This window comes from Metarhizium album (genome assembly GCF_000804445.1).
Source record: "Metarhizium album ARSEF 1941 chromosome Unknown scaffold_9, whole genome shotgun sequence".
In the NCBI taxonomy this organism is placed as follows: domain Eukaryota; kingdom Fungi; phylum Ascomycota; class Sordariomycetes; order Hypocreales; family Clavicipitaceae; genus Metarhizium; species Metarhizium album.
Window position 1 is genome coordinate 539,074 of NW_024467583.1, and position 23,197 is coordinate 562,270.

At 50.6% G+C, this 23,197-nt stretch overlaps 7 protein-coding genes across 7 annotated transcripts; 4 read left to right on the plus strand and 3 right to left on the minus strand.

The window, feature by feature from the left end:
* Positions 1 to 815: 815 nt before the first annotated feature.
* MAM_04265 (eukaryotic translation initiation factor 5B) lies at positions 816 to 4,382 on the minus strand (the record flags this gene model as incomplete). The annotated part of the gene is made up of 4 exons (XM_040823063.1): positions 816 to 1,062; positions 1,218 to 3,187; positions 3,260 to 3,769; positions 3,912 to 4,382. 4 exons carry the CDS (start codon positions 4,380 to 4,382, stop codon positions 816 to 818), a joined length of 3,198 nt encoding a protein of 1,065 aa, XP_040678942.1.
* Positions 4,383 to 5,254: 872 nt separating this feature from the next.
* On the minus strand, positions 5,255 to 9,752 carry MAM_04266 (thermotolerance protein; the record flags this gene model as incomplete). The annotated part of the gene is made up of 4 exons (XM_040823064.1): positions 5,255 to 7,089; positions 7,159 to 7,990; positions 8,095 to 9,234; positions 9,525 to 9,752. 4 exons carry the CDS (start codon positions 9,750 to 9,752, stop codon positions 5,255 to 5,257), a joined length of 4,035 nt encoding a protein of 1,344 aa, XP_040678943.1.
* Positions 9,753 to 11,311: 1,559 nt separating this feature from the next.
* MAM_04267 (Rab-GAP/TBC domain protein) lies at positions 11,312 to 12,734 on the plus strand (the record flags this gene model as incomplete). The annotated part of the gene is made up of 3 exons (XM_040823065.1): positions 11,312 to 11,534; positions 11,615 to 11,752; positions 11,863 to 12,734. The coding sequence occupies 3 exons, from the start codon at positions 11,312 to 11,314 to the stop codon at positions 12,732 to 12,734; spliced, it is 1,233 nt and encodes a 410-aa protein (XP_040678944.1).
* Positions 12,735 to 13,172: 438 nt separating this feature from the next.
* Positions 13,173 to 15,316, minus strand: MAM_04268 (Vps52 / Sac2 family protein; the record flags this gene model as incomplete). Its single annotated transcript, XM_040823066.1, has 3 exons — positions 13,173 to 14,321; positions 14,387 to 14,787; positions 14,842 to 15,316. The coding sequence occupies 3 exons, from the start codon at positions 15,314 to 15,316 to the stop codon at positions 13,173 to 13,175; spliced, it is 2,025 nt and encodes a 674-aa protein (XP_040678945.1).
* A 1,122-nt stretch (positions 15,317 to 16,438) lies between these two features.
* On the plus strand, positions 16,439 to 17,238 carry MAM_04269 (eukaryotic translation initiation factor 5A; the record flags this gene model as incomplete). The annotated part of the gene is made up of 4 exons (XM_040823067.1): positions 16,439 to 16,453; positions 16,557 to 16,823; positions 16,918 to 17,065; positions 17,168 to 17,238. 4 exons carry the CDS (start codon positions 16,439 to 16,441, stop codon positions 17,236 to 17,238), a joined length of 501 nt encoding a protein of 166 aa, XP_040678946.1.
* Positions 17,239 to 18,448: 1,210 nt separating this feature from the next.
* Positions 18,449 to 21,280, plus strand: MAM_04270 (Ubiquitin subgroup; the record flags this gene model as incomplete). The annotated part of the gene is made up of 8 exons (XM_040823068.1): positions 18,449 to 18,925; positions 18,982 to 19,195; positions 19,249 to 19,623; positions 19,682 to 19,906; positions 20,440 to 20,537; positions 20,675 to 20,863; positions 21,003 to 21,113; positions 21,194 to 21,280. 8 exons carry the CDS (start codon positions 18,449 to 18,451, stop codon positions 21,278 to 21,280), a joined length of 1,776 nt encoding a protein of 591 aa, XP_040678947.1.
* A 650-nt stretch (positions 21,281 to 21,930) lies between these two features.
* MAM_04271 (Yip1 domain family) lies at positions 21,931 to 23,034 on the plus strand (the record flags this gene model as incomplete). Its single annotated transcript, XM_040823069.1, has 3 exons — positions 21,931 to 21,975; positions 22,123 to 22,519; positions 22,616 to 23,034. 3 exons carry the CDS (start codon positions 21,931 to 21,933, stop codon positions 23,032 to 23,034), a joined length of 861 nt encoding a protein of 286 aa, XP_040678948.1.
* Between the last annotated feature and the right edge of the window lie 163 nt (positions 23,035 to 23,197).

Genomic DNA, 23,197 nt, shown 5'->3' on the forward strand with positions numbered 1-23,197 from the left:
ACGCATCGAAAATGAAGTATCAATACAGGAAGGAAGTTTTCGTGGTGATTATGCCGCAGAAAGATGATCAATCACAAGAGTAGTATAGAAGATTTCTCAAAGGCTAGGAAGTTTCGATTTTCTTCTTTTTTTCCCTCTTTTAGTCCTATTTTCTAGACCTTGACAGTACGCCATTCTGAAAGGAGAAGCTGGATAATGAATGCCTACACGATCGATACTGATTCCTTCATTGAGACGTGCGTCAGTCGAAGCTTATACCCACGCACCCGACGCCACCCATACGATATGTATCTAGTTGTCACATAACGCTCATCTCTAGCGAACTACGAGATACAATCTTGGGATACAATACAAGAATTCAATATCTGCTTTTATAGTCGTATTTGAACAAGATCTGTCTAACAATGAGTCGTACGTAGTATGTCATCCTCAGCTTCTGCAATTACAAGCTTCAACCATCGCATCAGATGTCTGTCCTATCTAGTCTTTGGGAGGGCAAGGTCGTCTGAGCGGGAACCTTGCTATCGGGCAGTCCTATAACCGACTTAGTGTCGCCCATATCTGATTGCTCCTACTGTCCGCAGCGTCTTCCAACAGTTGTCAGAATCAAGAAATAACTTGTAACCTCTTGAGTAATTGCCGCACATCATGACAATTTACGTCTTCCATCATCACTAGCGATACCTCGGGGGTATGTTTGTACACCTAGTACACCACGTCGATGTGAAGTCGGTGAATTTCAGTCGCCTTTGAAATTCTGTCGCTGTGCTTCCCTTGATCTTGCCTAGCTAGAAGGAGGCTAGCCGTCCGCTTAATTAGTTGATGTCGAAGAGTGGCTTCAACTTAATGATCAGTTGCCACTCATCGGTGGTCACATCTTTGCGGTAGAACTCCTTCAGGCAGTCAATACTAGCTCGAGAGATCAGACTGTACAGAGTGTCGCCTTCCTCAAGCTGGCGGCCATAAGTGGGTTGATGACCCCCCATTTCGACCTTCAGCGCAACGGATGGCTGACCTTTTTTGCAAACCGGAATTTGCTTGTGCTCTCGCTCGATTGAGGTTCTATTTTTAACGGACTGATGTCAGAATTCGAAAGAAACACATATTGCCTGGCGCTCCCTCCTCCTCCCGCCTTGTATTATTTTATTGAAAAAAACAAGGGCAAGGGGGGGAAGAGGCAAGGGGAAAGGAGCATTAAGGAATTCAGTTTAACTCACACTCTACCAAGATTGATGACCTCCTTGGCACCCGTGACTGGGTGAGTCTTGACAGCAGCTATTGGAGTATTTATCTTGAGCTGGCCTTCAACAACATCAACACCTATGACGATGGGGCTGGTCTTGTTGAACACAGCAACGGGCTTGAGGACACATGGGAAAACCGCCAACATTTTGGAGTCTTCCTTCTTCTTCTCCAGCATTTGGTCCATGTGCTTTGTAAACGAGTCAAACAAGTGGTAAATGATATCGGCAGTGAAGATCTTGATGCCTTGTTCTTCGGCATACGATTGTGCTTCCTTGTCCACCTTGACATCAAAGCAAAGCATAACAGCATAGTCTGGGGCCTTTTCCAGCATAATGCCGCACTGCATAACGTCTCGTTTATAAACGGGCCCGATTCCAACGTTTGCAACAGGAATCTTGCAGTCCTTCAAAAAGTCCAGCAAGGCTTCCAGGGAACCAAGGGTAGATGCCTGAACGCTAACTCCTCGGCCAGACTTTTCAACTCTGCTGAGCAGGCTTGCCAAGTCTGCGACGACTTCGTCCTCGATATCTTCTTCGTCATCGTCAGGGCCGACAACCATGAGTCGAGAGCCAGCAATGGCGCCTTCAAGCCCAGGAGCACTGATCTTGACGCCCAAGGCAGCCTTAACTTCCTTATTGTGCACGTACTGTGACTTCAAGCGCAGTTCGCGGAGGGGTGCTGGTGTCAGCAAGGCTCTAATATTTGTTTTGATAGCACCTTCTGTGCCGCACAATACTATTCGGTCGCCCTCCCGAAGAATGCCGTTAGATAAGATCACATCAATGGTCATGCCAAAGCCCTCGATAGCCTTGACTTCAAGAACAGTGGCCTGAACCTCAGAAAGATACATGAGTGAGCCAACCATGCGCTCTTGAGTGAGCTGCACGATCAATTTTAGCATATCAGGAATACCCTCACCGGTGTGAGCAGAAGTGGGTACCAAAGACACAAATTTGGACATGGACTTGTTCTCGTAGAAGAGCTCAGAGTTGAAGCCTTGCTCAGCAAACGCCAGCTTAGTCTCGTCCAATCGCTTCCTGAATTCACTGTAAACCGCCTTGTTTTGCAAAGCCAGACTTTCGCGGAAACCGTTGTTATCAACCTTTTTCCACCCGTAAAGTCTGTCGATCTTGTTGAGGGCGACAATGAAAGGGGTCTTGCGGTCTCGGAGGAGGCGCATGGACTCCAGGGTCTGAGGCTCCAGCCCGTGCATAATGTCCACCACTAGGATGGCAATATTGCAAAGAGATGAACCACGGGACCGCAAGTTGGAGAAAGATTCGTGGCCAGGCGTGTCGATGACCAGCAGACCGGGTACCTTGAACTCGAACTCGTTGTTTGGGTTGACTACGGCAGTCTTCTGCTTAATGGCATCAACCGGGAAGTAGGTAGCACCAATCTGCTGGGTAATTCCACCAGCCTCGCCTTCCTGGACATTGGTTTGTCGTATTTTGTCGAGCAATTTGGTTTTTCCGGTGTCGACATGTCCCAAAATACAGCAAATGGGAGACCGCAGGTTGTCCTTGGATCGGGCTGCCAGGGCAGCTTGATGGGCCTTTTCCCTTCTCTCAGCAGCTTCCTTCTTGCGCTGCATATCCGCTTGTCGAGCCGCTGAAATTTCTTCATCTTCAGATTCGGACTGATCTTCATCGTCCTCATCGTCGACTGCTTCGTCATCTTTGCCATTTGCCTTGGCAGGAGCGGCATGTTTTTCTTCCTCAGAGTCTGCATCCCAGTTATCCTTAACATCGTCCTCTGAGGCAGCAGCAGCAGCTTCCCAGTCATCTTCAATATCGCTTTCTGCGGCAGCCTTCTCTGCGGCAGCCTTGGCCTCTGCCTCAGCCTTCTTACGAGCAGCCTTTTCCTCTGCTTCCTTGAGCGCTTTCTCAGCTTGCAGCCGGGCCCTCTCCGCAGCTTCCGCAAGAGTTGCTTCTTCGTCGATCTAAAGTGGAATGAGCACAGATTCTACGATATGTGACCGGGGGATGCTGGCACAAGACAGGACAGTAGTTACCTTGTCGTTTCTGGGCTTCTTCTTCTTGCTGTCATAGACTACCTTCTTTTTTGGCTCATCAGTTGCGTCTTGGGGCCCAACCTTGATGCCTGCGGCTAGCATTTGCTGGAGTTTTCGCTCATTTCGAGCCTTTTCTTCTTTCTGAGCCTTTGTGAGGAACTTGCCCTCCTTCTTCAGCTGCTCAATCCTCTCCTTTTCTTTTTGTTTCTTGAGGGCCTTTGCTTCTTCTCTTCGCTTGATCTCTTCCTCGGCAAGCCTTTCTTCCTCCTCAGCACGAGCTTTAGCCTCGGCGTGCAAACGCTCGTCATCCTCTCTCCTCTTTCTCAATTCTTCCTGCTGCTTCTGCAGCAAGGCAAGATGAGCAGGGATCTTCTTCTTTTTGCCTCCCGTTTCCCCAACAGTGGCCGGTGCCGGGGTAGCTGGGGCGGCGGCGGCATCTTTAGCCGGAGCTGCTGCCGGTTTGGTCGGCTCTGCAGCCTTCTCGGGAGCAGTAGTCTTCTTCTTAGCAGCCTACAATCAAAGAGAAATTAAATAGGTGTTAGCAAGCCGCAGAATCGCCGTGACACAGGGTGCTCGCTTCGGAAACTAAGTAGACGAGGCATGACAGGATGGTGTGCTAGACACAATGCTTGACGTGGGAGAAGAGACATACTTGTTCCTTCTTACGCTGCTTCTCGCGCTCCTTTTTCAACTTTTCCTTTTCGGCTTTGGTGAGGATCCTGCCGCTGCCGCTGTCGATATCGTCATCGTCATCACCCTTCTTCATCGCTGGCTTTGCCTTGGCACCTTTACCCTTCTTTTCAGGCAAAGCAAACTCATCCTCCAAGGTGGCCTCTTGTGGCGCCTTGTTGTTGAGCTCCGCCGGGTCGGCACCGACGGGTTCTTCGGCATGAACGAGGTCGTCGTCTGCTAGGCCCTTCTTCTTTCGCTTCTCCTTGTTCTTTCGTAGCATGGCCATCAACCCACCTCCGCCGGAGACATCATCACCGCTGGCATCAGCATCAGCATTTGCGTCGGCAGCAGTGTCGTTTGGCTCGGCAGCGTTCGCGGATGGAATGGTTTCGCCCAGATCAGCTTCCCAGTCGTCCTGGGCTTTCTTGTTGCCCTTCTTCTTTGGCGGCATCTCGAAAAGTTCGTACAGTTGAAGAACGCTGTAAGACACCAAAGTCAAGTGCGGAAAATAACAATAATAATAATAAATGACAGTAGAATCCTTATGATAAGACAAGGGCCAAAGGCGTGGTTGGGTCGGTGCGAGAAGGCCCTAAAAAAATTTGGTGACGCCAGCTTTCCCTTTGACAAGCGGGTGACTTTTTGGAACTCTAGTACTCTGTACGGCGGAGGGGGGGGGAGGGGTCAACTTGTGTTGAATACTGACTGACAGAAGGAACTGGTGGATTTGCGTGCCGAACATGTCCAGTGTGGCGCATCAGGCGTCAGCAGCATCGCAAACCAGCACTGGGCGGGGCACCAAAGCTACCAGGTAGTCACTAGGTACCTACTTAAGTACTTAGGTACTTAGGTAAGTAGGAGAGTACGGAGGTCATGGTTTATCAAGACACCAATGCGAGAGACCTTTTCAACGTTCAAACTCCTCAACAGCCCGCCATTGACACTTGAGTACAGGGTACTTATAAGAACCCAGCAATCAGTCACCCGGCGGTGAAACGCGAATCACCTTCTATCCCGGCTCGCTCATAAAGAATTCCGAGTTCCTCAAAAGAGACTGTACTGGTATGAAGCAGACGGTTAATCGGTTGTTTGCTCTCGAATGACCATGTTTTCATACAAACTTTACGCGGTACTGCATCTGTATAATCACCTCACCATACCAATCTAATCGCATCCTTCCACCCTAGATTTCCCCTCAATCCAAGTCAACCAGAAATTTCACCGAACCAACGCCTCGACTATCTCTGTGCGCAAAGACGTGCAAAGCCAAGCAGGATTACGCAAATTTATGTCAATACCACACTATAAAAACAAACTGAAGTCCTATAAAACCGGGGCCAAGATATAACCCAGAATATCATACCCCAGATTAAAGTACGCTGCTTCTCTCTCCCCTTCCGAGCTCCCAATGCCGTCCCTGAACCTGTCTGTCCAGCGGCCACCATCTAGGGCGTCAAGATACTCACAGAACAGATCCAGTCCATCAGCTGTCCCAATAATCTTCTCGAGAAGTCGGTTTTCCAGACAGCGAGACAAGAGATCGCCGTCAATGTGCATTAACTTTGGATGTACGTGTGGCTCAATGTCATTGTCGTCGTCGGACACCATGCTGTCAGAATCCGAGGGAGATCCACCCATGACATTGAACAACCGACGTCGCAGTGCCAAGGTTTGCATCAAGCTCAGGATTCGCCACAGTTCCAAATTGACCAATGTGAAATGTCGCAGTGAGCCGTCGAGAGAAACCCCAAAGACCTCAGATCCTTCTTCGCTGCTGGCCACAACGCCATATCGATTCCGCGTCTCCGACCCTACCCACAGCGGCCGGCTCCTGGCGTGAGTAAACCGTCGGATAGAAGTGGGCAGTGTGGCTTCAAAAATTGTCTGGAACTCTTTATCTCGTTGGCCCCATGGAATCCATACGCCTGCAAGCCCTCCTCTGTGATCAGAGAGTAGGGTAATTGGCCACCGGCCAACAACGTCCGAAGCCCCTCCATCAGTTCCAATGTCCGTCATATGAATAGTGATTCTCGAAATGGCATCCGTATGTATCAGAGACATCGTATTGTCCTCTCCCGCCCTATGATCAATTACTTCAAGAGAGTGCATGGTAGTCAGCGCAAAAATCTTTCCGTTGAACACTCGAAGAGATGTTACGGGAGAATCAACTTCATACTCCTTCACGGGCCGCAGTTTCTTCTCCGTCAGATCAAGGACGTCCCAGTGAATAGTCCTGTCGACGCAATAAATGATGCCGTCGTTGTCGCCGACGATAGAGTATATAGGCTTAGCTAACATTTTCTTCCAACGAGTCCAATATTGCAATCGTCCGGCACCACCACGACCGGGGCGAGATTCCAATTTGTTCACTGACACGATGAGGAGCCTGCCTTCTTTTGTCGTTACCAAAAGGAAAGCGAAAGTCTTGCCGTCTTTCACATATAGCCACTCACCCAGACCATAAATTCTGTCGTCTGAGTGGCCGAGGCCCCAAATGAACTGCAAAGGGTTCCTATCCTTGTCACAAGCAGATGCAATGTGCATGCCACTGTCAGGGTCAATGAATGCCAAGGTAGATTTACCATCTTGAAGTATTGCAGCCACTAAACAATTCCAAGCCTGCGAGAATATGACACGTGTAGGGGTTCCATTCAGAGGCAAGCTCCTAGGTATCAGAGAGAAATGTGGCCATACTTCTGCAAACAAAAGCCTCGAGCCTGCGAGTATCATGAGTGACATGTGACCACTGTGGCCCGATAAGCTAACACCAAGGCCAAACACGGAATGGACGGCTGGTGAGGGCATCGAGGCATCATTTGAGTCTGTCAGCCAAATGAAATTCTTGTTCTGAAACTTGAGAGCCGACGGTGAAAAGTTTGACATCATGGTGAGATTGTTGTCGCAGCAAGCCATGGCGGCGACATCGCCGCCGAATTCGCCACGTGTTGGGAATACATCGACTGGAGCCACGCCCATGGCTTCGCTATTCCAGGTCACGCGTTTAGAAGTTTGATCCAAAATTCTAAAATTCAAGACGTGTCCACATCGTGTGCCAGCAACAAAATCTGCAGAGTCGGTTGTTTCCCGTACGATACAAATGCTGGTCAGGGGCTCAAATAGGTATGCTTCATTCGGAATTTCCCGGGCGGACGCATCCGCTGAGGCACCAAGATTGAATTAGCGGGCACACCAAATATTTTGGAAGATCAGAAGTTTGTATTGCCTACCTGTTCTTCTGTCAACGGCTTCGGCGATAACAGCTGTGCCGTCTAGCGCGTAGGCGGAAACCCATGAGGTGCTGTCAATAACAGAGCCACTAATCACACAGTAATTGCCTGCTATTTTGAAAAGGGACACGCATGTGGCTTCACCGGCAATGCCCCAAGAATTGACGGCTCGGATGTTCATCCCTTCAACCTGCAAAATGTGCAACTGAAAATTCCCATCGTTGTGAGTGGAGAGAACAAGCAAGTCGTCTGCGCCGAAGGCATTCTCTGCACGAATACCAGTGATCCCGAGTATACTTGGTAGAGCATGAAGTGATGCTTGGGAGTCTAATATCAGGGCGATGGAGGACTCAGTAATTTGAACAATGAGACCTGACTGAGCCTGGTAAGCATGCAACGTGCGAGATGTCAAGTCAAATGCAGTACTGTCCGCTCCTACTGCATCTACCTGATTGAAATCAGCGGAGAAATGAAGCAATGTGGAGGAGTTGGGCAAGGCAAGCAAGCCGTATAATCCGTTACCTTCCGGTCCATTCATCGTGAGCCCCCAGGAACGCCTGATAGGCTCGCCCGTCTCAATGTCGAGGCCAATCCTGCCTTGGATACCCCATCTCCATTGAGTTAAATTGCCGCGAATGCCGCGACCCGACGCACTGAACAGGCTGTCCGGCCTTGAAGGTAGGTTCTTCCTTTCAGGGCTTCTTGAATTCGCATTCCGATGCTCCGAGGTGCTTGAAGCCTTGAGTGGACGGCCGCTAGAGGTAGCCATGTCTACGACTGGTGACCAGTTAGGTAGAACACTGACTTGTTCAAGGTCAGTACGAGGCGCAAGCTATACATCACAATCATCAGCGCACCGGTCATCTTTGAGGAGACAAGAAAGCCAGGGGATTGGAGAGCAGTGGAGTGGTAACCTCTCTGCTATTACTTGTGTACCTTCCAGATGCCACCTGGGCCAGAATCACCACCGATTATGAGAACATCGGAGAAAATGTCGTACGCAATAGTGAAAGCCGTGTTAATGTTGGTGTTGAGACAGCCCACAGTTGTAACAGAGGGGACCAGCTCCGGAGCGTCGATCTCGACGTGAATGATGGCTCCATCCTCACGGGCCAGATAAATAATGTCGGTCTTTTCGAAATACTTCTTTCTGCGGAATGGCCTAGACCAGGCGGTCCAAAGTGGATTGCCTATACCGTGATGAAGAGGGGTTCGCTCGGGGGTATCCGTATCAAGCACCTCAAAAACCGGGGAGCCAGAAAGACAGTTCTTCACTATGCCGATATCTGGCTGAGAAACTGTGAAAAAGGCAGTGTTGAACCGAAGGGGTATTAGAAGAGATGGCATTCGATGTTCCTTTGGCAGCCTGTTGCCAGTCTTTTCCTCGGCAAAGACTTCTTTGAGATTGTCCCCTACCTCCCATTCATAGGTGAGCATTCTTGAAACCGGTTCAGCAGAGCGTCTCTCTTTCCTTGTTACAATGAGAAGAAGAATAATATGATAATCGTCCTCTGGACGGGGATACAGAAACTCCAACTTATGAACTACACCCTGTATAACTCGAATCCGAATCGATTTGATGGGGTCGACGAAACCTTGTAGACGATATTTCTCGCTGAGTGCGACCATTGATTCAAGTTCATAAATGACCAGGACGCCGTCTGGAGAGGCTGCGGCCATGTACCGTGATGATGGATCAACAGATAAGTGATAGCCGAAATAGGAGAGATTCCTGGGGCTTTCTCGCTTATGAATCACGAATTCCAAAGTTGAGTCTTGTCTTTCGCGCAGAAACATGTACATGGTATCACCGGATTCTAGTACCAGCACCAGTAGCTGCGGCGGCAATCGGTGGCGGGAGTGAGGTTCAGTAGCGAAGGAGCCTCGCACGAGCATTTCTTTATCCTCGCTTTTCACCATGTCGGCAAGGTCATCGTCGTCCAAGCCATGCTGCGGGGAGTCTCCTAGCACGGCAGCTCTTCGAATCCTAGAGCCAAAATCGCTTTTTCGTACAACCTCGTGAACCTGTCCATCTCTCCTGAGCTCGCTTATTTGCACAAAGTGGTCCTGCCAAAGCTGTTAGAGACGTCGATGCGAATATAGCATTTAACTACGGATTGCAGACAGGCCATGGGACAGAGTCGTCTCGAAAGGAAAATCAGCCGCAGAGGGCACTACAAACACACCCCGGAACTTGTACAACTCGTGGGTGTAGTCAGATCGCAGCTCGGTCCACCAATCCGAGAAAAGCATTCTCGGCTGATACGGCCTTGCCGTACGGAGACATTTGACGTCTGGGTAGCAGAAAAAGCAGCGGCATACGGGGATGCAACGGAGGGCGGAAGCGGGAATTTGGTGTGACTTACTCCAACAAAGGCGATGTCGTTGTGAGCCTCGGATCTCAAACGGACGGGGAGAATCTGGTGAATCATAGGACTGTCTACTATGGTCCTGGACAGTATGCCACAGCTCGGTGGCTCCGGATGAGGCCGGGAAGCGGATTTGGGAGTCGCATAGGCTTTCAGAGCAGCCTGGAAGTTGACAGTCTCGGTCACCCATTCGCCGTCTCGGCGAATACTCGTTTGAAATGCCATGCCGTTCCAGTCACGACACTCGCCAGGTATGAGTGTCGAGTCAACGTACAGATCCGAGGAGAGAAGTTCGCTCGCTCGGCTTGTATAGAATTTGAAAGAGTAGCCTTTGTCGGATGAAGGGACATGGAGAAACGTATCAAACGTGGAAAGCGTCAGCGAGCCGAGCGAGCATTTTATGCCTCAGCACTATGATACTTATCAAGCCATTCATGTGGCTTATTCGCGTTCCAGCCCGCACTTTTTTTCCTTCGAATAAGACGGTGTCGTTTTCACGGCGGAAAAAAAGACCCGGGTCAGGTTTTGGGGCACAAGTGCGGCCATCAACCGAATCACCTGTAGGAAAGGCTCAATCAAGCTCAGCTTGAACGTGAAAGCAGCGATGAATAAAGAGGTCCAGGGCAACCCGGGGCCTTTTTTTTTTTTCCTCGAAATGAGAAGCACTCCAGCTTCCAGAGGGGCAAATGAGAAAACGGACAACCGAAACCCGTGGCGAAGAAGGAAAAGTTTGGAGGGAGAGGTGACGCGGGGCGGAAGAGGCGGGAGAGCGGCAGGCGAGGATGCAGATCCTGTCAAGTGCAGGTGCTCACGAGCTCCTGAGTATTGAGAAATCGTTATAATGAAAAAGGACCAAGTGACGTCTGCCAGAAATTTCTGGAGGGTGTTTTCTCTTATTCTCTCTCTTTTTCTTTCTGTTTCTTGTTATCTTGTGTATTTTTTTTTTTTTCACTTCGGGTTTGTTTTGTTTCCTTTGGGGGGGGAGGACGGAAGGCGCCGGGCACTTCCTCTGTACTTCTGCTTGGCAAGCAGTTGTTGTGGTCAACTGCAAGTGGTCGGTACTTAGTGGTTGGTGAGGAACTGGTCTACTGCAGCGGCGCTAATGACTGACCGACATGCACGAGATGCCCACCACGGTTGAGAAGTACTTAAGAAGTAGGTACTTAAAGTATCAAGGCTCAGTACTCCGTACTTGAGTACAGAGGTCCTTGTTACCCTGGGTCCTGTCACCAGCAGTTCTGCACGACCAGACATTCAACATTCAATATCTGACGCTGGCAGCATGACGTGTTGAGGGCTGCCCCCCCCCCCCCCCCCCCCCTTTTTCCGGACTCCTTTCGATGGCTTCGTAGTCCTAATCGTCAACTGGTTGAATGCGCGTTCCAAGACGACACGGCCAACGTCAATCATCAGTGAACTGCCCCCGGCCCTATTGGTCGTTGGCGCCACGCGCCGGGCTCCTGGGCCGCCGGCCACCCGAGGGAAGTGAAGCCAGGTACTCCGTACCCGTTGACCAGACATGGATGGACCCCGTCGACATTTGAGATTCTCAACCTCTGGCTGAGGCCACTTTGTGCTTCAGATATATCATGCCGGACAGAGTATTTCATCTTCAAGAACCACCAACTCGCCACAGCATTCTTCGAGCCCCAGCGTTGACTGATATCTGGCTGCAAATGTCCATTGTGCACTGTGGAGAGCACGCGACGACTTGCCCATAGGTTCTGCCCGAGTCTGGGATGCAGCAGCGTCGCTATCAGCGACATACATAGACCATCCCGAGCATGCATTCGAACCCGGAGTCCCCCGAGGGATTGGCTCGCTCTGATTGCCGACGTGGCAGCTCGGCCGTCCGTCGTGGCTCCCAGTCACCGACTGCTCGGAAAGCTTTGGAAGACAAGGCCGAGGCTGTCCGTGATGCGTGCAAGTGGAAGGACATCGCAAGACTCAGGTCCCTTGCAGAGTCCACAGGCGGGCTCCTCAACGATGAGCTACGAAGATCAGCCTGTAGGTCTTGGTGCCATGGGCCTCACAGTAGAAGCTGTGACCAAATGCTAACGAAATGCTGTTGGCTTTTTTGATCTCAGGGCCTATATTACTTGGGCTCCCGCCGGATCTTCTAAATGATCAAGAAGCCGTGACAGATTGGGCACAACTGACACCCCATCGTGATGAAGATCAAGTGCAACTTGATGTCAACAGGTCCTTCATATACTACCCAAATGGTATGTTTCTGCTGTCTTCATCTTGTTCATTCTAGATGACGAACTGCATTCCTGCCAGCCCTTTTCCATCCCATGGTCCTCGATCTAACTCTTGTCTCCTTTCTCTGCAGACAAGTCAGAAGCACAACTCGAAAAATGCAAGTCCGAGCTCTTGGCCCTTATCGTTGAGGTACTACGTCGTCACCCGTATCTCTGCTACTTCCAGGGATTTCATGACATCTGCCAAGTATTTCTGTTAGTATTACAGCCTGGGTGGCGGCCGCATGTAGTTGCGAGGCTTTCGATCCTCCGCATCCGAGACTTTATGCTTCCTAGCTTGGGACCAACCACAGCTCAATTGCGCCTGATTCCCGACTTGCTGGCTAAGGCTGATAGCGAGCTGCGCAAGCACATTGCCACGATAGAACCATTTTATGCACTGGCAGGCACGTTGACCATGTACGCTCACAACATCGAGGCCTACAGCGACATTGCACGGCTATTCGACGTCTTTTTAGCTAGGGAGGCGGTTTTCCCCATATATGTTTTTGCCCAGATTATCATGGCCCGAAGGACAGAGATCTTGGATGTCGAGGAGCCAGACATGTTGCAGGTGATGCTTGCAAAAGTCCCGCCCAACATGGACTTGGATGCTCTGATAACAAACGCCGTCAGCCTGTTCGATCAGTTTCCGCCCGAGTCTTTACCTTCATGGCGGCAGATATCGAAATCAAGCACGCTAAAGACTGCTCGACACCTCGAGACATGTGCAAAACAATCCCTCGAGGATGGCCGAGTCTTCTTCGAGGATCAGGCCAAGGAAGTTCGATGGGTTGAGTCACGGGATAGAATTTCGGCGGCAGTCTGGAGATGCCGCCGGTCCATCAAAGCCATTGCAATGACCACGGCTGTCGCCGCCTTTGCCTTCTATCTCCGGAGAAATCCATCGGCAATTCACTACGTCGTGTCTCTTTTCAACACGTTGAGTAAAGCTCAAGTTTAGGCAACATCGTTTGATGCAAGGGCAGCCAGGGAAATTGAGGATGATTGTCAGGCGATTTTGTAATTTGTTCGGGAAGAAAATATCTTCTGGTCGTGTATTATTTCTGGTTTGCATGAAGATATCTTACACATTTGCACTATGTGCCTACCCCATGGAGACTGGGATATAACTGCGGGTTTCAACATGATCCCTATACTGATGCTCTTAAATAAAGGCTTGGGGGTAAACCTGCTAGTCTTCCCCTAGGCCACCGAGCCCGATTACCCGAATCCTATTCCCGAATCACCGCTTTTGGCAAATTTCCGAAACTAGGACAATGGGGTGTATAAGCCCCTGATGAAGAGGGTATGGAAGCCTCGCCTGCTTACTTGGACTGCAATCATGCGTGAATATTACGATATTCCATTTTGCGTATCGTGATTCTACCTTCATACAGCGCTATACATCGACTTCATACGCCAGTTTGAGCTTCTCAAAGTGCGCCTGCTGTTCTGTAGCCAGCTTCCCCGATGCATCGCTGATGATAGTCATGATGAGTGAATAGTTGTTATAAAGAAACCTGTTACTCTTACGCCTGTCACTGCCGTAGGACAGACTCTGCTTGGCTAAGAAAGCCTCGATTTCGGTGCGCAATCGTCGCAGGCTAGCAAAGACTGGCTCGTCATCTCCGGCCTCAGAACTTAGTTCGAGAAAACCATGCAAGAGTTGACCGAAGCGCTGGGTGACAACATGAGGCGCGGCAGTCATCTTCGCTACATCCGACGCTGACCGAGTCGGCTTGCTGGGTAAACTGTTGGTTAATTGGCGAACAGATTCGCAGTGTCGATCCATGACAACCTGCAATCGCGGCCAAAGAAGCATGTTCGTACCGTTGATATAACCGTCAACAACAGGTACTTTACGACGCTGAAGCTCAAAGGCAAAGCGCTGGTTTAGGCGAATACAAAGGAAAATGCCCAAAGCGTCAAAAGTGTCAGCTACCAAGGTCCTTGACAAGGCCCGGCCAACCTCGAGCGTAGGTTCAAATATGTAATCGAAGATTTTCGAAATTTGAGGATGAGAAAACGCTGGTGAAAAAAAAGTGGCTAGAAAAGAGTACTCTGCTGTCGCGTTATCGATTAACGCTAAGTTATAGTTTCGAAACTGCACTTCGAGATAGTGCGTAGCCTGGTCCTCTTCGGCCAGATACGAGGACATGGCCGCTTGATTGGTTGTTTTCAGTAGATCTATACGCCGTCCAAGATTGAAAGCATCGTGCAGCGGCCCTGCTGATCGGGCACTGGAAAGCACGGTCGTCATTCTCGTAGTATCTTCATGACCCAAAGTGTCTGTCTTGTCAAGAGTGTGGGTCTTGATCTTGGCTAGAGCTCGCTCGTATCTGCTGAATTGATTATGGTAATACCATCGCATGGTGTTCATGTAGGCCTGGGAAACCTGGTCGGCCAGAGTTACATGATGCTTGTGAAGGAAGGTAAATAGGTCCCTGAAGCGGAGAAAGTTTTGCTGCTGGATGATTTGTGCGTTGATGTGTGGTGATCGAAGTGCCTTTATTTGCGCTACAAGAAAGTCTCTAATACGCTCGATTGCCTGAATCAACTGTCAATAACCGTCATTAAATCACAATCGCCGTTTCGTAGAATAGTCCAAGATACCTTTGATGTGAGCCTCTCTAACAAAGGGCCTAGTTCTTCAGACGCTTTGCTGAGTTGCGACGCAGAAGATGTCTTGGCCTTGTGCGACGTTGTTCTCCGGTCCAACTCTGAGAGCATCTTGGCCCACGATTCATCGATGTGGCCAGTTGATATCTTTGAAATTACCTCGGGCGGCAGGCTAAGCTCTTCCACCAGCGGACCGAGGGCCTTTTCAACCTCCCGACGGTTCTCCAACCGCCGATTCAATGCAGTCGATCGTTCTTGTAAAGACTCAATGTCGGCGGATACGGCGGCGAGGTCATTCCGAAAATCGGCCAGATTGACTTGGACCGAGTTGAGGACGTCGTCACAAGCCGTAATGGATCTATGAAGATCTTCGAATTTGGCACGTTCTTGATGGTCTTGACGTCCAATGTTAGTATTGACAAAAATGAGGAAAGGAGTCGGCGTCATACACCCGTCCATAGTTTGCGGCTGCCACGATCCTGTCATTCCATTTTCAAGAGTGTGTGCAGATGCTAACTCCTTCAGTCCAAGTCCACCAAAATCAAAATCGAGATCAAGATCAGCCTCTACAATGGAGCTTGTCTTGGCCTTCTGCGTCTCGGCATCGTTTTCAACATGGCTGGGCTCCTTCAGAAGTCTCTCTAGGGTCTCCAGCGGGTCTGCTAGGTCTGGGATAGTCGATGAATGCCGCAACGAGGAACCGTTCGGGCGTCTCGATGCAGGGAGAAGCGATGTAGACGAATCATTAGACACGAGGGACAATGACGAGCTGCGCGGAGAATGGTCAGCCCGCTGAGACGTCAAATATGGGCTGAGGGAGCTCGACGTTCTGCGTGGGAGAGGCGAGTATGACCTGTTCGCAGGTTGCGGCGTGGACTGACTCGAGGCACTCGAGGGACCTCCAGCCAGTCTATCAAGCCACATGTTGAAGGAAAGAGAACCAGGCCTCTCAGGTTCGTCGTATCGAATCTATATCGCCGTGATCATGGTACTTGAGCGGCTGTATTTAAGTGTCACCATCAAAGTCAGTTGTTAGTCTGTCAATATTCAATGGTCGGGATAGTGGAGTATAGCCCAAGGCGGTGCAGTGGTTATGAGGTCCTCATTGGTTCGAACAGCAACACAAGCCACAAGAGTAAGCCCGGCTGAGCAACAGAGTCGTGTCAGGACACCAGCGAGTGAGTACACCGTGCTCAAGCTCTTGCCGGTGCCCGTGTGGCCAGGTCTGCACGACAGCAGCGCATGGCCCGATTGTCCGGACGTGCAATTATACATGTACGTACTCGGCGCGCGCTGTGAAATATAAATGAAGGGACTTGTCAATAGCAAGCGATCTGGGCCTCGATCCAAGGTCGCCCTGGGCTTGGGCAGCTGACTGGAAAGCGAAGACTGCTTCCGGCAGCTTGGCCAGTTGACCTGGGCAACCGGGTCTCCTCTGACAGTGGTAGTGACGCTACTGTCTACGGCGGAGCGGAAGTTGGTGGTAATAATAAATACAAGTAGTGGCCTTGACCCGCCTCAGGGCCCAATCACATCTGCGAAGAAAGGGAAAAATCCTGAGACGGAACACCATTTGTCCCCTCCACCTCTACATCGAGGCTGATTCCTCTCCTCCCACTTTTGCACTCTTCTTTTTTTCTCTCCTCCGCCCACTGTCCAGCACCACCGCTGCTTTCAGTGCCCAGAAAAAGAAAAGGCCATCGCTTCCGCCTCCTTTCCCTACTGCCTTTGAATAGCATCGCTTCTTGCGCATTCATCATCATGGCTGACGAGGCAAGTTGTTCCTGTCCCCGGGGAATTACTGATGTTACTGCTTGTTGTTATTTCTTGTGCCGACCTGTTTGGGCAGCGGGAAAAATTCACCCCGCATCAATCCCCCTCGTGGCCGCGCTCGGTGTCTTCCCCTTCATTCTCTCCCTTCCTCGCGGATGCTGCTGAGCGCTGCGCTGCGAGCTTCGGGCTACTCGTGCTTCGTGCGCATGGCACCACGACAATCGAAACCCACAAGCTGAAAATGTCGTCGCGATTGCTCTCACCAACCCCACCATGATTCCTGAGCGTGTTCAATTGATGCAGATGTACGCGCCAATATCCTGGCGCTATTTTCTAGCTTCATATCTGCCACGTCGTTTGGCCTTCTTAGCTGACAAAATTCCCGCCACAGAACGACATTGAATTCGAACCCGTCGACGCCGGTGCGTCTAAGACCGTCCCCCTTCAGTGCTCTGCTCTACGCAAGGGCGGTTTCGTCGTGATCAAAGCACGTCCTTGCAAGATTGTGGACATGTCTACCTCCAAGACCGGCAAGCACGGTCACGCCAAGGTCCACCTGGTCGGCATCGATGTCTTCACTGGCAAGAAGTATGAGATTCTCTCTCCATCCACCCACAACATGGATGTACCCATCGTCCACCGAAAAGAGCTTCTAGTGGTGAGTCAAACTTACTTGCGACTTTTGTCCCCGCGTTTTGCGGCCATTGGTCCAAGGCCTCAAATCCCTGCCAATGTACTAACATGGTTATTAGATGGACGTTTCCGACGATCGTTACCTCTACTGCATGGATGAGAATGGCAACGAGGTCAACCATCTCAAGATGCCTGACGATCCAGAACTTGTTAAGAAGCTCGATACGTTCATGTCTGCGGAAGATCCCAATCAACAGAAGGAAATCTGTAAGCTATTCTCCCTAATTCAAAGCGGACTGATCAATTTATTGCTGTTGAAAAACAGGCGTGTCTCCGCATGTGAAAATTTCTGTTAACAGTCTCCACTAGACGCCAACGTCCTTACCGCCATGGGTGAGGAGGCTTGCATTGATTTCAAAGAGGTTGTCAAGGGCCCCTAAGCATCAAACGAATTTGACGCCTACTCCACGCACGGTGCCAATGTTCACAACCTTTGCTGGAACAATGTCGTCCGCATGGTATCTGAGTAAACTACAACTTGTTATGATGCTATGCACTGCAGATGTAGATGGGACAAGAAAGCCGAGGTCGACGGGTATGGGAGATGCCATATGATGGGGATTGTATTAGCTGGCTGCAGCTCTGGTCAACTTACGCACAGTTCAGGCGACAGCTCTGAATCATGTTTCCTTTGTTTCACAACGACTTCTCACCATGTTAGTAACACTGCATGAAGTTGTAGCTGGGCAAGTCATCCCAAAACAGAAAAGAAAAGATGAGATATAACGACCGTATATTGAAGTTATTTATCATGAACAGACAGTGAAAGCCAGCAAGCCAGCAAGCCAGCATTACATTATCATCATTGTTATTACTATTTCGCTTGGGTCCACGGCTTATTGGAAAGTTTGGTAAAGTCGTCACATTTCATCTAATTTTGGAACGCTTTCAAAGTGATAATTGAACGCTTCGAAACTTCGTGAATTGCATGCAAGTGGGGGGCGCACGTTGGATTTGTGGGAGCCCACTTTCAATTTTTGTCGCATATTCCTGGACATGTGGTGGCATGGCAGGCATACACACAAAATAACTTAGTATGGCGTGGCCACGCCCGTTTTTCGGTGTGATGATTTTCAAGGCGAGCGAGTTCAGCAGCCTGACCTCGGTGCACACGGGTTCAGACTCGCATGACGGATAACTACATAACTACCTACCTAACAGTCACGGCACCAGGCGTATTGCAACACAACCCGTCTCCTACTTGCCGCTCATCAGCATCCTTTTCCTGAAATTCCTCATCTTGTCCTCAAGCCAGGCCTGGTTTCTACTTCCACCTTCATGCAGCGTTCACGCAACAGTATTAGCTTTGTCATTGGGGTGACATAGAACCACCGGTCACACAGGTCAACCATGATGGAGGACCGACGGGAGCTTCGCAGAATGCCTCGAGGAGAAAGGTGTCCTGAATGCGGAAGTCAACGATGGTATCTGCAGGATGGATTGCGATTTTGCTCCCGAGGCCATCAAATAGAGGTATGACACTCTTGATGCCGTCATCAAACGGATAGCAAAAGTGGGTATCAAGACTCACAGCCTCCTTGGTAGGGTTTTATTCAGTTTGATGTCGGCGATGAAGAAGATGCTGGCAAAATGGGCACTGTGGCCCGGCGGGAGAAGGAAAGGAGGGAATTGGAGAAGCGTCAACTCACAGGCCAGGAAGGACGGTCACTGTTCCTTGAGGCATTACAACTACTTTTGCGAAAACAGCTCTCATTTCTGATCCGGATAAAAGGACATAGAGAGGAATTAGAAACGGTTGTCCGAGATTTATGGGACTTACGCATTAGGGGCTATGCCTCTGATACCCTAGGAACCGACCCTGCGATTGCCGAACCCGAAATGTTCAACTCGCAGCCCACGACAGTGGAGGTGGAAAAGAATGGGCTTTGGCTCCCGCGATCCAGGGCTCAAAGCTGGCATCCTGAACGTGGCACCGATTGGCCTATACCTCGAATGACCGAGACTATTGCGTTATGCTATCTCGGTTGTTTACTGTTGAGAATACCTACAAGGGTGGCCGACTTATATGCTTGGGTCTCAAATAGCGGCATGCCCTACTTGCGAGCAGTAAGTTTGCGCCACTGTATAGCTGCTACATTTCCTGAACGTCTTACACTTTCTAGTTTGAGGATCTACCACGGGAGATGCAAGAACGAATGCCCTCGCCTTATGCCAATGCGATGAGGCTATGTTCTCGTTCGGGCTTGAATGGAGAAGGCTTGTACCAAACTGTCATGGACACGGTTCTCTCCTTCCGACTCAATTACAACATGATGTTTCCGGAGCTCAATTACGTCCCAGTGATTGTAAAGTACGCAGAACAGCTTTGTTTACCAGGTATGTGTACAACTTTCAAGGGCTAGGGTCGGCACTGATTGACCTTAATGTAGTCGAAGCAATTGCAGCAGCAAGACGACTTGCATCAGCTTTGGATCTTCTGTTTTACTTTCCGGCATCGAAAGCGAAACTGTACTTGCTCGACAACCCGGAGGTTCAATTGATTTCACTGCTGGTCGTAGCAGCGAAAATGTGTTTTCCGTTTGATCCTAGCCAGCCCTCCATCATAGACCCTGCAGGCTACTTCCTGCCGCAATTCGAGTGGGAAAGCTGGAAGGCCAATGTGTCGAGCGGTGGCTCAAATTCAGAGAAAGAAACGCGGGAACAGGTCAAATTTGAGCATGTCACACCGAACCAGGTCACGAAGATGAGTGATGAGGAATTCGACGCATACATGTCGTATTTATCTGAGTCAGTGGGTCGTGGAAGTGAGTCGGCGCGGCATTTTCACAGACTGATAAGAGGAGCACTAATACATGAGTTCAGGTTATAACGAAATTGCTCAATTTTTCCCAGCCCAAACAGCAATCGAACCTTCATCGTCGCAGCTCAGCACGCCAGAAGAGACACTTGGGCACAGAGCCCGTCGTATTTTGGCACAAGCCGTCAAACCAAATGGCACGGACCGTAGAAGGGGAGAGGCTACATACGAAGCATTTCGCACATTCGGGGACTTGTCGGAAATTTCTTCTACATTTTACAAAGCAGCAGGTTGGTGTATACCGATGTTTTTGGCAATATCTTCTGACCGCTAATATATTCCTAGGAAACGCGGCTGGACTGTCGACTAGTACTATGGCACGGGCGATTTACATGCTGGAACAACGGATCGTCTCATGGCAGAAGAAACCTCAGGGACGTTCATCAGAAGGATGAATCATTCAGTAGACAGCTCTATATCAGTGGGAACAGAACGCCTTGTTAGACATATCATTACAGGAGTCTTGCAGGAATAGCACCCACAACGACCTACACAAGACACAGTGACAGTCGACAGTCATCGGATATAAATAAGGTCAGATACCAACTAGAATACAGTCTGCGGCAATAGGTATGACACCCTGCGCCTCCACAGTAAAAATAGGTCCGGATTGCTCACCGCATGGAGCGGCGGACAGACATTCCTAACTAGAAGGTCAAGCAGACAGCAGACCCACAAGTTGCTACTCCGTATGGCTTCCCTTTTTCATGGTGTTTTTTTGGGGGGGGAGGGAGTAATCCACGTGACTGCGCATCTGACCTAGGGCTTTCGTTGCACTCACTCTTCCGCCCCACCAACTTTGCGCAGACTCGCTCTGCTGTGCAAATCTTCACCTTCGTCAGCGTCGCAAAACAGTCAAGAGTGAGTTTCGGCTTCTGTGGTGCTAGCAATGAGTGCATTTGTTAAATTACTGACATAATTGGACAGTGCAGATGTAAGCTCGAGATTTCGATGACCCGAGTTTGAATTTACATCACCTATGTCCTGTACTGACGAAGCCCCTCAGTTTCGTGAAGACCCTGACGGGCAAGACCATCACCCTTGAGGTCGAGTCCTCGGACACAATCGACAATGTCAAGTCCAAGATCCAGGACAAAGAGGGCATTCCCCCGGATCAGCAGCGATTGATCTTTGCTGGTAAACAGCTCGAGGATGGCCGAACTCTGTCCGACTACAACATCCAGAAGGTTCGTCCCACATGCGCAACCATAATCACAGGGGAACAAATAGAATGTTCAAAAAATTTCGAAACTCTGTTTTTACACTCATTGTTACATGGGAAAATGTCAAGATTGACTAACTGGCTGCTTTATTCCGACTGCACAGGAATCCACCCTGCACTTGGTCCTCCGTCTTCGTGGTGGTATCATTGAGCCCTCGCTGAAGGCTCTGGCCTCCAAGTTCAACTGTGACAAGATGATTTGCCGCAAGTGCTACGTACGTTTCTTACCGATTTCATTTGCCCGCGAATGACGCGATGCCTCCCGGGCAGTTCAAATGGCTGACCTGATGCACAGGCCCGCCTCCCCCCTCGTGCTACCAACTGCCGCAAGCGAAAGTGTGGCCACACCAACCAGCTCCGACCCAAGAAGAAGCTCAAGTAAACGGTTTTACCCAGGGATGAGGCGTATTGGTTTTTGGCGACCTGGGGGTGGCAAGAACAGAGGGGGCTTCACGGGTGACGAGCCTGGCTTTGTTTCTACATGTAGCATCTACATCTCAGGCTATCCGATCTGGATGGGGTCTTCGAATGAAAATTCTTGCATCAACGAAATGGCCTTGCCCGGACGCCATGGAGCTCTAAAGAGTGATGAAATCGGGGTGTTCCTACGTGTTGTGTTGTGCGTGCGTACGGCTTTGAGAAACGAGTGATTCAGCCCGGCAAGATTTGACGGGACGAAAGTGCGCGCTGAGTGAGGCGCGTATTCGTGTCTAGGGTAGACTCATGCGCCCGGCGCAGGTTAGGGCGGGTAAAGCTCGGTCTTGAGTAGGGGAAGCTTAGCTGACGAACGACGGGCACGTGTCCGCAGCGGCGAGAGGCGGATTTGCGAACAACAGTTCTTCCTTGAGCAACAGCAACAGCAACGGCGTTTGTCTTGCAACATCCTGTTTCACCGCAACCATACCAAGCTTGGTCTTGCGCGACCGGTGGATACATTGTTCACCTTGGTCACCTTGTTCAGCGGTCAGGAAGCCAACAGCAGCAGCAGCCCGCCCCCCCTCCCAAACAAAACCTGCCTGGGGGAGTCCGGACATGTCTGGGTCAGGATACGACGCCGTTGTGGACGTGGACGACGAGGTATGTGATGGGTGCCTCAAAGCTTCAATTGAGGCGGGTGCGGCCTTTTTGCGATGATTGCCAGCCGACGACGCGCCTGTCCATGTCGATACATGGCAAATCACTCGGCGGCCCAAGTCCAAATCCGCTGCTGACGTATCAACGTAGGGCGACCTCGGTCACACTGACCTCCAGGAAGATCTCGAATTCCACAACTCCAACTTCAACGAAACATCGCACAGCGGCCGCAAAGGCGCTCCGTCAGGCCTTCCTCCTCCGGCCACGGCCTCGTCAGGGTCGGCATCGTCGAAGCGCTTCCTATGGACGACATCATTCTATTCGCAGTTCTTCGACGTCGACACATCGGCCGTACTATCACGCTGCTGGGCGGCGCTGTATCCTCGCGCAAATTTCCTCGATGTCCTCGAGGGCAACCCTGACTTGTACGGACCGTTCTGGATCGCAACGACCGTAGTGTTGATTCTGTTCCTGGGTGGGACCATCAGCGACTGGTTGTCGACCCGCGGAACCACGCAGTTTGCCTACGACTTTAGACTGTTGAGCGGTACGTCTTCTGCCTAGACGCTCTTTTGTCAGGTTTTGAATCACCGGGCGTCACGATGAGCTCCTAGACTAATCCCACGCCACACTCTTCTTATAGGCGCCGCCGGCTTGGTGTATGGATTCACCCTGTTCATTCCTGTGGCTCTCTTCCTCGCCCTCCGATACTTCGGCAGCGAATCTGCCAACCTTCTCGAATGCTGGGCTTTGTACGGCTACTCTAATCTGATCTGGATACCAGTGGCCATTATCAGCTGGTCGCCCATCGAGATCCTCAATTGGACCTTTGTCGCCGTCGGCTTCGGCCTCTCTGTTGCCTTCCTCCTGCGCAACTTGTATCCCGTGCTAAGCGCTACAGACCGCCAAGTCAGCAAAGCCCTCCTGATTCTCGTCGTCATACTACAGGCCGGTTTGTCTATCACCATCAAGATCCTCTTCTTCGCGCACAACAGCCCTGTCGGAAAGAAGCCTGCCGGTGGCGATGCGCCTGCGGATGACAAGCCTGCCTTTCTACTGTAAGAAACGTACGTGAGCCGTAAGAAAGGGGGGGTTGGGAGGGGGCGAGGGACTTGTTCCACAGACACGGATGACGAAGAGAGCCAGAGGTGGCCAGTCCTAGTCCCACGCCGGTTGCAGTCATTGCACCAGTATTGTTATATGAAGCGCCACCCATCATTTACAC